At 45.4% G+C, this 12,364-nt stretch overlaps 1 protein-coding gene across 1 annotated transcript in view; it reads right to left on the bottom strand.

The window, feature by feature from the left end:
* ANTXR1 (ANTXR cell adhesion molecule 1) overlaps positions 1-12,364 on the bottom strand; it is a 221,261-nt gene that overhangs the window by 64,442 nt on the left and 144,455 nt on the right. The window contains exon 14 of the mRNA XM_049651578.1: positions 7,702-7,743. Within this exon, the coding sequence (XP_049507535.1) occupies positions 7,702-7,743 (42 nt within the window). The remainder of the gene's footprint in view (positions 1-7,701; positions 7,744-12,364) is intronic.

Here is a 12,364-nt window from a genome sequence, read left to right as displayed (position 1 = left end):
TGCCTGGGTTAAACCTCAGAGCTTCCTAGGTCGTCCGTGGGGCAAGTCACTTAAGCTATCTGAGTTTATCTTCCTTATCAGTAAAGCGGGGGTAAAAGCACTCCTGCCTCCTTAGGTTGTAGCACAATCCAGGAACCCATTCTCTGCTGCATCTCTTCTCTTTCATAGGGCGGTTCACCTAATCCCATCTACATGCTGATGACTTGTGTTTCTATCTTTATCCCCGATTCCTCTGAACCCAACTGCTGACTCGACATTGACATCTCCCTTCAGGGGACTAATAGCCATCTCAGTAGTACCACGTCAAAGAGGAGTCTCCCCATCATCTCCTCATCTTAAACTTGCTTGTCCTGCAGTATTCCCCACTGCCTAGAGTCACCCTTGAATCCACCCCCCCCATCTCAATTTGCCAGCAGATTCTGTTGACCTTACTTCTAAAAGACCCCACAGCTATGACTTCTCCACCTCCACCTCCATCCCCACCCCACCACACTGGTCCCAAGCCCTCTCTGCTTTCTGTAGGATACTGCAGTAGCCACTGACTGGCTTCCCTGCTGTGCTCCTCGCCTACAATCCGTTCTCCACAAAGCAGCAGAGGAAAATCCAAACCCAGCTCTGCCCTGTGAGCTCTGGCCTTGGCTCACCTCTCCAGCCTTCTTCCTTACCACACTCCACCTCCCTGTACTCCAGCCTGCTTGCCCTCCCTCTGTCCCTCAAAGAGCACATTCCTGTCTCGAGGCCTGTGCACAAGCTGTCCCCTGACCCAAGAATGCTCTTGCCCTGCTCTTCTCATGGCCGGATCCTTCCTATCACTCTTTGAGAGGACTTCCCTGGACATCGTCTAAAGCAGCCCCAGTCTCCTCATCCCATCAGTCTGTTTCAGTTTCAGTTATGGACCCTTTCATGCCTTCATATTTATTTACTATTGGCTGGAGTGTAAGTTCCATGGAAGCCTCTGTTTACTCGTCATGTTTACCATTCCATTTTCAGCTTTTAGAATGGCACCTAGAATGTGGGAGGTGCCCAAGAGTTATCTGTTGAATTTACAAACAAATTAAATGAAGTGATTCAAATAAAGCAGTTAACTCAGTGTCTGCCACTTAGTTCAGTGACAGGAAGCTAGCGCTTATTGTATTTTTTAAGATGAAGGGAGAAAACAAGAGGAACTTGTAACTTTATGGATGGAAAAGAGAAGGATAATTAGCAAAACTGCTCCTTATCTTGGCACCGTAATTATTCCTGTTGAGGGGAGAAAAATCTCCACCGTCTACAGTCACAGGTGGGTGACAGAGGAGTAGCATGATTTCCCTCCTGGGTAAAGAAAGGAAGCTGCAAAAAAGGAGTCTGCAAAACAGAAGAATAAGCCAAAGAGGCTGAAAATCCTCAGAACAAGCCTGCTTCCCACAGCCTGTGTTGGTGGTACTGGAGAGTCAAGGACTCAGACTGGAGTCCTAGGTAGGGCCAATTCTATCAGTGGGTGGAAAGGGGATCCCATGCAGGAGGCAAGGAACAAAGCAAGGACAAGTGGTCAGCAATACAGAGACCCAGAGATGACAAAACACAACAGTAACACATGGAGACTCTCTGGGTGACTTACTGTGCTTGGGGCGGGCAGGCTTCTTTTTAGAAAATCAAAAAAATTTATATATCTTAAAAGACATGATCACAGCAGACCAGAGGATTTGCAACATCTTGGCAGCTGATACTGGGCTGGTCTTTCTGTCTCTTTAAAACAGATCTGTCTTTCTTCACCAGGGACTGTGGGTCCTGAACACAGAGTGTATTTTGTTGACCCTTGTATTCTAGGTCTTGTATGGAGCTGGTTCACAGGAGGTGATCAATAACCAGATACCGAATTCATGATAACAAGTTGAATTTAGGAAATCTTTACTATGTATGTGCCAGTCACTCTTCCAAGTGCTTGACATTAACCTTTTAATCTCACAGCAGGCGGCATGGTAGGTGGTGCTATTATGTTCATTTTAGAGAGGAGGAATAGAGAGGTTAAGGGTCTCAGGTCGCCCAGTTTATAGGTGACAGAACTGCTTTCGAGTCCAGGTAGCCTCACTGCCATTTGTTTCTCAGTGTTGGCAAAGTTCTGGGTTTTGTCCTTTGGTTTTGCTTTTCCAGTCATTTGGTGGTACCAAATAAATGCTACTTTTCTACTTCTTCCCCCTTGTACCTGCTAATCTTGAAGATTTATGACTGTAGCACATGATAAAATAGTAAAATAACACCAAAGGGCCCCAAATAACACGTTCACACTATTTTACTTTATGATAGAATCTCAGAAGGCTTAGGATGTTAAACCAAGACCCTTACGTATCTTACACACACGGTTCAAGTATCCCTGGAGGTGGGTGTATGTGTCTGTGTGTCATATAGGAAATGTGGCTTCACTCCTGGTCTAGTGCAGTTTCTTTCCCAAAGGAGATAAATGAAATGATATCACCCAAAACTGAACATAACAGCACCAAGCATGTAAGAAACTCCAAGAATAAAGCTGACTTATTCAGCAGGGAACTGAAATGGTCTCATGAGTCTCCTAATTTTTTTAAAGAACAGGAGTACAAACATTGGAGACCATTTACTAGGGCCTTTTCGTTGCACAGGAGAGGACAGTCAGATCCAGAGAAATGAAGGGACCAGTGGAGTTGAAGTTCTGGTCCTGTTCCCTGATGCCTGGATCTCCCCCCTATTTGCACCCAGAGCTGCTCTTCCTTACATCCTCCCTCCCACCACGGACTTGCTGCAGCCTCTGGTCTGCACTCTCCTGAGCATGTGCAGCAAGGGCTGGCCTTCCCACAACAGGAAATGCCGGGACTTCAATCTGCTCCACCAAGCCTGCCGTGTAATCCCCTGACCCGAGCTCGCCTGCCAAACTCAAACAACAACAGCAAAGACAACACAAAGGCCCAGGGTTTGACCAACGGGAGAGTCAGAATTTCCCTGCAGTTACCATGGCTCTGTTTACACATTCTAGAGACGGGAGGGTTTTGCAATCTTCAGAAGAGAAGGGAATCTTTGATGTGTCTTTTCATTTGGCCAAAAACTGATGGAGTAAAATCACAGTCCCCAGCAATGCCACAAAGAAAATCGGCAGCACCTGAAGTGAATCTCTACCTTGAATGAAGTATAAAGTCTCTCTTGCAGAGGCCCTCTCACACTGCCCTTCAAGAACATTAGCAGGGTGAGATAGAACTTCTGGTACACAAATCCTCTGTGATTACTGGAGGACAGACAGGCTAAGCCACATTGCTTTGCGTGAGCAAAGTAGTAGGGATGGAGGGTTTGCGGGCAGCCAGCAGAAATGGGCACAAGAGAGTGGAGCTGAGATGCCAGGAAACTGCCAGGGTCCACCTGAGAAGAGGGCCCCAAGAGCCTCCTGGTGAACTGTGTTGCAACTCACCCTTGTACTTTTTTTAAAGCCCTTCTGCAGACGGTCTTGTGCCAGGGATGCCTTGGGGGGAGTGTGGGAATCAGGTTTGCAAGATGGTGTTTGGCAAATGAAGAAGATGAGATAAGGCCTAAGCAAGAGGTAGGAGTCAGTGGTGCCGGAAGAAACCGCAGAGATTAGGGAAGGATGCTGGTTTCCCATCAGGGGAAGTTGTGTATAAATCTTAACGGATGTGGTGGCCCCAGACATGTAGTTGGCTGCTGTTTGGGTAAAAGTGGCTGCACCATTACTCAGATGGTAGAGGCCCCTTCTGAACTGCTTGTCCTCAGGCAGCCCTGCTCCCAGAAGAAATAGCTCTAGAACATGGAATCTGACACAGGCATTTGGTTAGCCCGTAATTGGATTTGTCCTGTGCTGCCCTTGGACACTGAATTTTGCCATCTTTCTAGTCATACCAGGCTTAGGTACAAGCACATGCTTCAGCATTCATGGCTCCATATGCTCAGAACATCCTTCCTCTACGTCTACTTATCATTTAGAATATCGCTGGCATGTAACCTATTCTGTGAAGAAGTCTTTGATTCAGTGCTCTATCATGGGCCAAACAGACTCTCAACCCTCAATTCACTGCACTGCACGTACCAGTGGGAATGATCTATGGAAAGGAGAATGGACCTGAAACAGAATTGAGCCCAAGGAAATGGTTTCATTTAACATTTCATTGACCTGTAACACATTTTAAACCCTTATGATAAGCCCTATATGGCCACCGACAACGGCCCCTTATTTGTCTATTCCTTCATTTACTCACTCAAGCAACTGGAGTTGAGCCCCCGCTGCTTGCCAGCACAGTGCTATATTTTGAGAAAAATAAAGACAACGGAAGGAATACAACTGTCAACAAGATTGTCCACGTTTATAGAGGAACATGTTTGGTGAGGGTGATGACATGAGCAAAGGACCAAGGCCACTGAAACTCCCAGGCCCACGAGGCTCTGGGGGGGCAGAACCCGAGGTAGAACTAACTATCCTGTCTCATCTGAAGTCTTTGGGGAGAAGCCAGAGAAGTCATCCTCAATGGCAGTCTTGGAGATAAATTCCTAGGAGTGAATTGGCAAGTCAGAAAAATCCAACAACACTTCTCTATGTAAATACAAAAAATCCCAACTGACTTGAGATTTCCCCCTTCTGAGTTGCATTTAACATGTCATGACCCCATATCCTATCTCTTCAAATACACGCAATGATTAAGGACAGCACTGTGATTGTCCTGTATTCTTCAGTGAAGGATAGTGTATTTACTTTTTTAATAATGATGTTCCTTTTTCAAACTATTGACATACAGAATATTGAATTCTGGGACTGTTCTAGGACTTCTGCTTGGGGCGTACGTGTGTGTGTGTGTGTGTGTGTGTGTGTGTGTGTGTGTGCGCATGAGAGTGTGTACTTGATGACCACTGGAAAGAAGATGCCTGGCAGTAGCTTGGCCTTCCGCCTTTCAGAGTGGGGGTCTACTCTGGCTGTCTGTGTAGACATAGCTGTGAAGGGGTTCAACTTGTCTGTTCCTAGACAAGTTGTATAATTTTTCCATAGTTCGGTTTTCACATCTAAAACATTCTTGCCACAGAGAAATTGTTAGGATGAGTGAGCATGATAATGAACCTAAAAATAAGTTCATTATTCAAGGCCAGGTGCTTATGGTTAATTGCATGCCCACCATCAATGCCTTCAATATGCATCCCTCTCCCTCCCCAACAGAAAAACCATTGAAGGTGATTTAGAACTGAATCATCAGATGAAGTACTCCACTATTGGGTTCCCCCTTAAGCTGCCAGTATTTTGGAGTAGTTAGAGGCTTCATGAGGAATCCTCACTCTGCTGCCAATTAGAGAGGATTCTCAACCCAAGAAATACGCATCTTAGTTGTTAAAATTGAGCCTTCTTGCTTTTGTTGAGGTCTCAAAATTTTTCTTTGTCCTCTCTTTATATAGAAGTATCACTGTTGGTTGCGTGGAATCTTGAAGAGTCACGCTTTTTTATATTATGCATTTTGATAATTCCTTATTAAAGAGGACCACTGTGAGCTCGTTATAAAGTTGTGTTCATTCTAAGTTTAGCTATTTAAATAGTACATGTGTCTCCCTTAGGATATGAAGCTTATAGAACTGATAAAAGCTTGGATAAATAATACTGAACTTGTTCACATATATGGCAGAGCGTTTGACTTCAGAGAGCTATTGAGTGTTAGACACTGTGTTAAGCTGTTCGGGGATAAATCCATGATTAATGAGATATAGATCCTGACCTTCAAGTAGCTAATGAACTTAACCTTTGATGCAGAAGAAAAGATCAATAAAATACCCTGGGAATGCAGAGAAGGGGGAAATGAGAAATTAGTCCTGATGGAAGGAATTATAGAGCGTTTTGTGGAGATAATAGCACATGAGCTGTACCTGAAGGATTGACAGGATTTAAATGCAGGGAGCTGGAATGGAGAGGGTTCTAGAAGTCTAGATTCAGACTATGATTTTCAGGGCACTGTGTAAGATACTATAGGTATAGATTATGTTATCTGTTCCTGTGGGATTTCTTTCTTTCTTTCTTTTTTTCTGCTGAAACATATTAGGAAGGAGATTAGGGCTGCTTAACTCACAAGGCCAAGGAACTTTCAAGGCCAACACACATGTTGAGTGATCAGCACAGCCTGCAGCCTGCCCCAGCCAGCCCAGAAGCTCCTTGAGGTCTAACACAACCCTTTAGATCTCAAGCATCCTAGGGTTGTCCTTCTGTTTCAGAAGCCAGGTCTGCCTTCTTCAGGTAAAAGTAGGACTTCTATAGAAATATTAGATGAAACTAGGTGGTTTTGGGTAAACTACACCCCACGGTCTTGTACCTAAGTCCCCTGGTGTGTTTCGACCACAGTGGCTGCTTCCAAAGGCAAATGCAGAGTCAGCACCAGAAAAAAGGGCAACAGCTCCTTTAACTGAACATAATAAGGGGAGGGAACATTCTTCACCTCGGGGCAAACAGAGCAACTTCATCAAGCAAAAGCCTCTTGCCCTATTTTCCTTTGGGAATATAAGAGACAGCTGCACATAACAGAAACACAGCCAAATTGGAACCCGTGGAACTAGCCACGGTGCTTTCTCTTGAAGGATTAAGAAAGGCTTTTGTGGATGTAAAGAGGGTTTTATCCTCCCTCTTTGCACAGCAATGTAATTTCCTCCCTTGATTTCTGGGCAAAAAGTTAACATTCCAACAATATGTGCTTTAATTGAGTGCAGCTATTAAATCCCTTGGCTTACATGCATATGGTTCGGGATATAACAGACTCGTGGAATGTTAAATTCAATCATTATTCTTTCTGTATGCAGGAAACTTGATGAAAGCATTGGTTAGAGGAATGGCCAGGGGGCAGTGCTCAGTTTGCATACAATAGACCTTAGGGATTTAGGACTGTGAACTTGAATCGTCACCCCTATGTCTTTTGATCCCACTGTTTTCAGACCTGTACCCTGGTTTCTAAATTGGTGAGTGATGCATCCAAAGGAGGCCTGTTGCTCTGAGAGTGATCAGAGGATCAGAAAAGCCACCAGCCGGGTACTCCTGCCCAGGGATTCTCCTTCTCACCATTAGCCTTTAATGCCTCTACCATATTCTGCCCTAGGCCACGCTTCTACCAGAACTGCTTACTGGCCCATTTATGGTGGAGTCTAAGATGTTTTTCCCCCCTCAAATGATGAAGATTTGGGAGCAAGGCCAGGATATTAGCATATCTTCTCCCACCACCACCCCCCCCCCCCCCCTTACATTATTATTACTGCCTGGCTAATCTTTAGGCATTGTGTTAAAGAAAAATGGAATACTTCAGCATCAGGCTGTTCCTAGAATCACTAATTGTTTGGAGAATGTTTCAAATTTGCCCTGATCTACATACATGAAGCATAGTCTCTGCAGGGAAAAGAGAAACCTAAAATGTCCGTTTTAAAGGGAAAAATTGTATTGATAAAAATATTTATATTTGCATCTCAGATTTTATCTTTGCAGGTGGAAAACGCTCCCAAACTATTCCGTCCATGGCTGCAGTTCAGTTCAGTTTCTGTTCAACCTTGGTCAGTTCAGTTTGTTCAACCTTGGTTCGGAAAGGGCCAAAAACTTCCCTCCCTGCTACCTCAGATACAATGGGAGCCTGGGCCTGACTCAGCTCTGTGTTGCAGGGGCCTGAGTCCTGGGCCAGCCCAGCCCACTCTCTGCTCCACTTTACCACTCTGTCCATCCCGCTGCACCCTGCTCTGGTCACTTACCTCACTCTCCTCAGCAGGGGGTGGAGGGACCTCCTTGATAATCTGAAAAGGGGGAAAAAAAAAGAGAACAAGTCAGTGGAAATATTTGGCCACCTGCTCTCCAACAGGCCTGTCCTCAAGAAATGCCTTGGTAGTATGGCCATAATTACCACCACAATGGGCCCAAGCAAGAAAGGCTTAATCAATGCCATGACGTGTCTTTCTGGGCAGAATAGCTCAGTTAGTTAGAGCATGATCCAGACTGAGGGTTCCATTTTCAATTGTGTCTGTTTTATACAGAGAAAAAATATTCCACAAGTAAGTTTCATCTCTTATCCCAGGGTTGCTATCTTGCAAATGTATTCACTCACTTATGCATCCAGTCATTCATGCATCAAATCCTCTATCTACCCATCCAAACTGCTACACATTTAACAAAGAGCTACACCCAATATAAGTTAAGATGATGCTGAAGAAATGGGTCAGGTATGGACCACACTCAAACTACTGGCAGTCTTGTTAACTGTTGCCGGCCCCAAATGGTACCTGCCCCAGGAGGGAGAGTGTGATGGTCAGATCTATTCCCGACAGAGGGCAGCAAAGGAGGGATAACCAGGGATTTCTCTCAGGACCCTGACATTTAAGGGGTACAAAGATTTACATTACAATGCTATAAGATTGTATGCTGCAACTTCCCCATCATCAGGGCTGAAGAGAGATATGTGGACAGTCTGGGCAGGGAAAGCGATCTGGAACCCCTTCTAATCAATGAGAGGATGATCGACACATGGGAGGAGGATGGTTTGTGACAGTGAGCAGCTTCTCCTCTTGCTTGTCCCCAGTTTGCTCACCCCATGCATAAAAGGAAAGCCCCTGTAGTTAATTATATTAGAGTCTTTTACATAGCGACTTGGCCATGTCCCCTGGGGGCTCCCTCCTCTCCCCCCATGCTTATTAGAATTTTGAGTCCCCTACGTGTAGTCTTTTCCTTAGGCAATTCTGGTAAATACAGACTTATTATATATCTCTTGATGTCCTCGTGTCAGGGCTGTTTGTGCCCGGATGCTCAGGCACTGCCCACAGGACGAACCAGATCCTTAATCTTCTAGTTGGAGAGCTCTCCCGGTTGCTGACCTGGCTGCCTATTGGGCATCAAGGTCTTCCTCACCTTTCCCTCACGAGCACATGTCTCCTTTGATTTGATGATTATTTGGGGCCTCATTTGGGCTCTGATCCCCACTGCTCTCACCCACACTACCATTATCTGTAATGTCATCTCTGTATGTTGAGACAGGCTACTGACTTGACGTTGTATTAACACCAGTCAGGGAACGAAGACTCCAGCCATCTAAAAGGATGGTATTCAATTAATTAAGAGGCAGAGATTAAGGGCTCCAGGGGTTTCAAGCTGCCATTTCATCTGCCCCCACTTCCTGGCCACTGTGGGAAGCCTTCTGAAGGTCTTTGGAAAGCACGAAGCCATGATTTTGCTCACCCACTCAACACTGGCTCTGAATTCCTTAAGGGAAATCTCTGAGGAGGGCCATTACTGATTTTAAAACAGGAAATGTGATGATTTTAAAACAGGAAATGTCCAGAAATTGGAGGGAGGAGTGAGGAGCTGGGGATGGCAATCTGGAATGCATCTCTTCTCTTAGGGCAGGGTTGGGAGGGGAGTGAGAGGGAGAGCAGGATATTTGGGAAACCCAGACAGATGTTGACAAGAGTGCTGTGGGCAGTGTGCATGGCAAGTATGCTGGGCATACAGAGAGGTTCCATGCAGAACAGCTGGGCTTCTGTCTTCACAGTGCTACCAGCTTCCTCCCTCACTGCATGGAAGCACAGCATCGTTGTCCAATGTGAACCCCAGACCTGCCTTTTTCTGATTGTGAAGATTCGACAAATCCTTGAACCTCCCCGAGCTCTACTCTCCTAATCTGTTAGATGGGAATAATGTGACCTTGTAGCGTCATGATGAACAATAATGTTTGTAAAACATCTGGTATAGAGTGGGTGTTCAGTAAATGGTGTGTGCATTATTATTCTCCTTTTCCTTTCTTTCCTTTCTCCTTTCTCTGTCTCTCCTTTATTACCCCTTTAAGGAAGGTTTCACTTGACTCCCTGCGTATACTAAATGACTATGTGTGGTGGTTTCCAAGCCAGAGCTTCATAAAATGAGTAACACAGGAGGCTGGTGTTCAGAAAGTGGTCAGGGGGCTTGAGAGTGACCAGGGACTTCAGGGTGGTGAGCATCAGTATGTTTCACCACATATGTGTAGGCACATGACATCAGCCAGGAAGTGCAGCACCACGTGGCCTATCACTCAGACCAACCCAACTGCGGTTGCCATTCAGTGTCACTTACTGAGTATTTATTGAATTCTACATCTACATTCACTATTGAATGTCCGAAGGGGGACCTACAAAACAATGCCAAGATACAAAATTTATTAAGTATTAATCTGTAATCCAGATTCCATGCTTACGCACTGTAAATGGGCACCTGAGCTTCTGGAAAAATGCCACCATGTTCAGGTAAACAGGATTAGGCACCTCCAATCTGGCCTTACCGGTTGGGTGTCTGGCTGCATTGAGCAGGAATGAGGAAGAAGTCTTCCTGGTGCTTCAAGCTCCACCACCACCCAGCCTCCTCCCCTGGGACAGGGAGCAGCTTGCCATAGGACAGCAGGAGAGCGTTTCAAAGCTTGGTCCAGACAGGCAAAGTTGAAGTCATGACATGATTATTCCAAGCTGCGAAGCTGGACGGGCTGTCTGTGAATGAGCCAAAGCCCCGTGCCAAGACCGGCACATGGGCCCCCCAAAGGAGTACTCTGCACAATGGCCCTCTCCACCTCACCCCTGTGAAAGACCAGAGCTCATGCCTAGAAGAGCAGCTGGGCAACATACCGTGTCGCTCTTGAGCCTGCGGTACCACCACAGCCTTGCTGCACAGTGGCCCAGGGCCCACTGGATAAAACTCAAACTGCATCTCCACAAGGCCTGTGTGATGTGGCCCCACCTCTCCACTTCACCCCTCTTCACTCTTCCCTTCACTTTTTGAGCTTCAGCGTCTTGGTCACCTTTCTGCTTCTTCCATGCACCCCATTGCTTCTCACTTGTAGCCTAAATGCTTGCTATCCCTCAAGCTCTCCTCTATGGGATCTCACATAGCCCAGTGTCTTTTGTAGCACTTTTAATTAACAGATTAATTCAACACTTCTTTGCTTCCAACTAGTGTGACTAGAAAGTGTTTATTTCTAACTAGAATGCAAGTTAGAACCAGCGCTAAGCACTGCCAAGAGAAGGCTTGATTTGGCCCACTGCCCTGCTTAGAAGGTTCTGGGAGATTCCTCTTGGTTGTGAGTGGGCTCGTCAGATCCTTCCCCATTAGGGCGACACATAGAAGATGGTAGGTTGAAGAGCTCCTTAATTAATGTTTCAAAGGAGGACATTCAATAAACATATTTATGGAATAACATGGTAGAACTGAACGGGGGGTAAATCTGGGGACATGCTTTTCCTCCAGAGGCCGGCAGCACTTCTCCACCTACTACCGTCTTTAGCTTGGGTATTTTGAATGGGCAGAAGGTGACCATTTGCTTCCTTGGGAGAACTGCCCTGGAAATCCTTCTGCGTTGATGTAAATTCTGTCTTGAGGTAAAGGGGATAAGAAAAATGAGATGGAATATGGACTTCTGAATTCTGTTAGTGTTTCTTTGCTCTCTGAGAATTTCTTGAAACTATCTCTGCTGTGACTTGGGAGAAATTCCCCCTCTCCCCTCTTATCACTTTTAGCCATGTTTGCGTAGGTAGACATGAGATAGGGTTGGATTTGACAGAGGCTGTTGTATGGATAAAGGAAAGAAAAGACCAGGTAGAAACTTACTAAACTGAAATCTTACTGACAACTTCTCATTGAGTCAAAACAAATGAAAGTTTGCGTACACCCCTGAGTCTGGCTACTGGAAATGGTAATGATGAAGAGGTAGAGCTGGCATGATATGAACACAGTAGGAAGATCATATATACCCAGGTCCTGTTTGATACCTAGGAACCTTACTCTGGTCTTATGAGTCAAGTTCAACCGTTTAGGTCTCTGTAATGCTCTCTTTGAAAATTAATTTTATACAATGTTAAGGCGAAATATAGCACCTGGTGAGTTTATTTTGCTTATTTTTTTTTTCCTCTAGCAGTATTCAAGTTTTGCTCCTAATTTGTATATTTTGATCATTGCCACTTTGTTTGCTCTTGCTAACTTTACTGCTACCGTCCTGTGTAGTGGAATGCAGAATGTAATCTACGCAGTTTTTCACACAGGCACCTCTCTTCTACCCGATGAGAACCACACTGGCTCACCAGACATTCCATTTAAAGCCGTGAGTCAGGTCAACATGCTCATGAGAAGCAGGAGGATGCCAGGCCGGGCTATTCCCATGTGGTCCCCTGCTATGTTCCCACCACCATTTCACATTTCTCCCCTTTATCTTTTCTGACTCCTCTCTGTGGCAGCAGTTGGCTGTAGGCTAAGCTGTATGAGCTCATTTTAGACAGATGTTCATCTTATGGCTTGAGAAGTGGGACAAAACAGAGGACTTCTTTTTGGGTTCCCTTTCTCCATAAACTGTATTTAGGGGTTCAGTATCCTTACACAACCTGGATGAGAAGCATCTCCCGCAACACCCTC

The sequence above is a fragment of the Panthera uncia genome (assembly GCF_023721935.1).
Source record: "Panthera uncia isolate 11264 chromosome A3 unlocalized genomic scaffold, Puncia_PCG_1.0 HiC_scaffold_11, whole genome shotgun sequence".
Lineage (NCBI taxonomy): Eukaryota > Metazoa > Chordata > Mammalia > Carnivora > Felidae > Panthera > Panthera uncia.
Note: the sequence above shows the minus strand (reverse complement) of the source record. Positions and strands in the feature narration are given on the sequence as shown.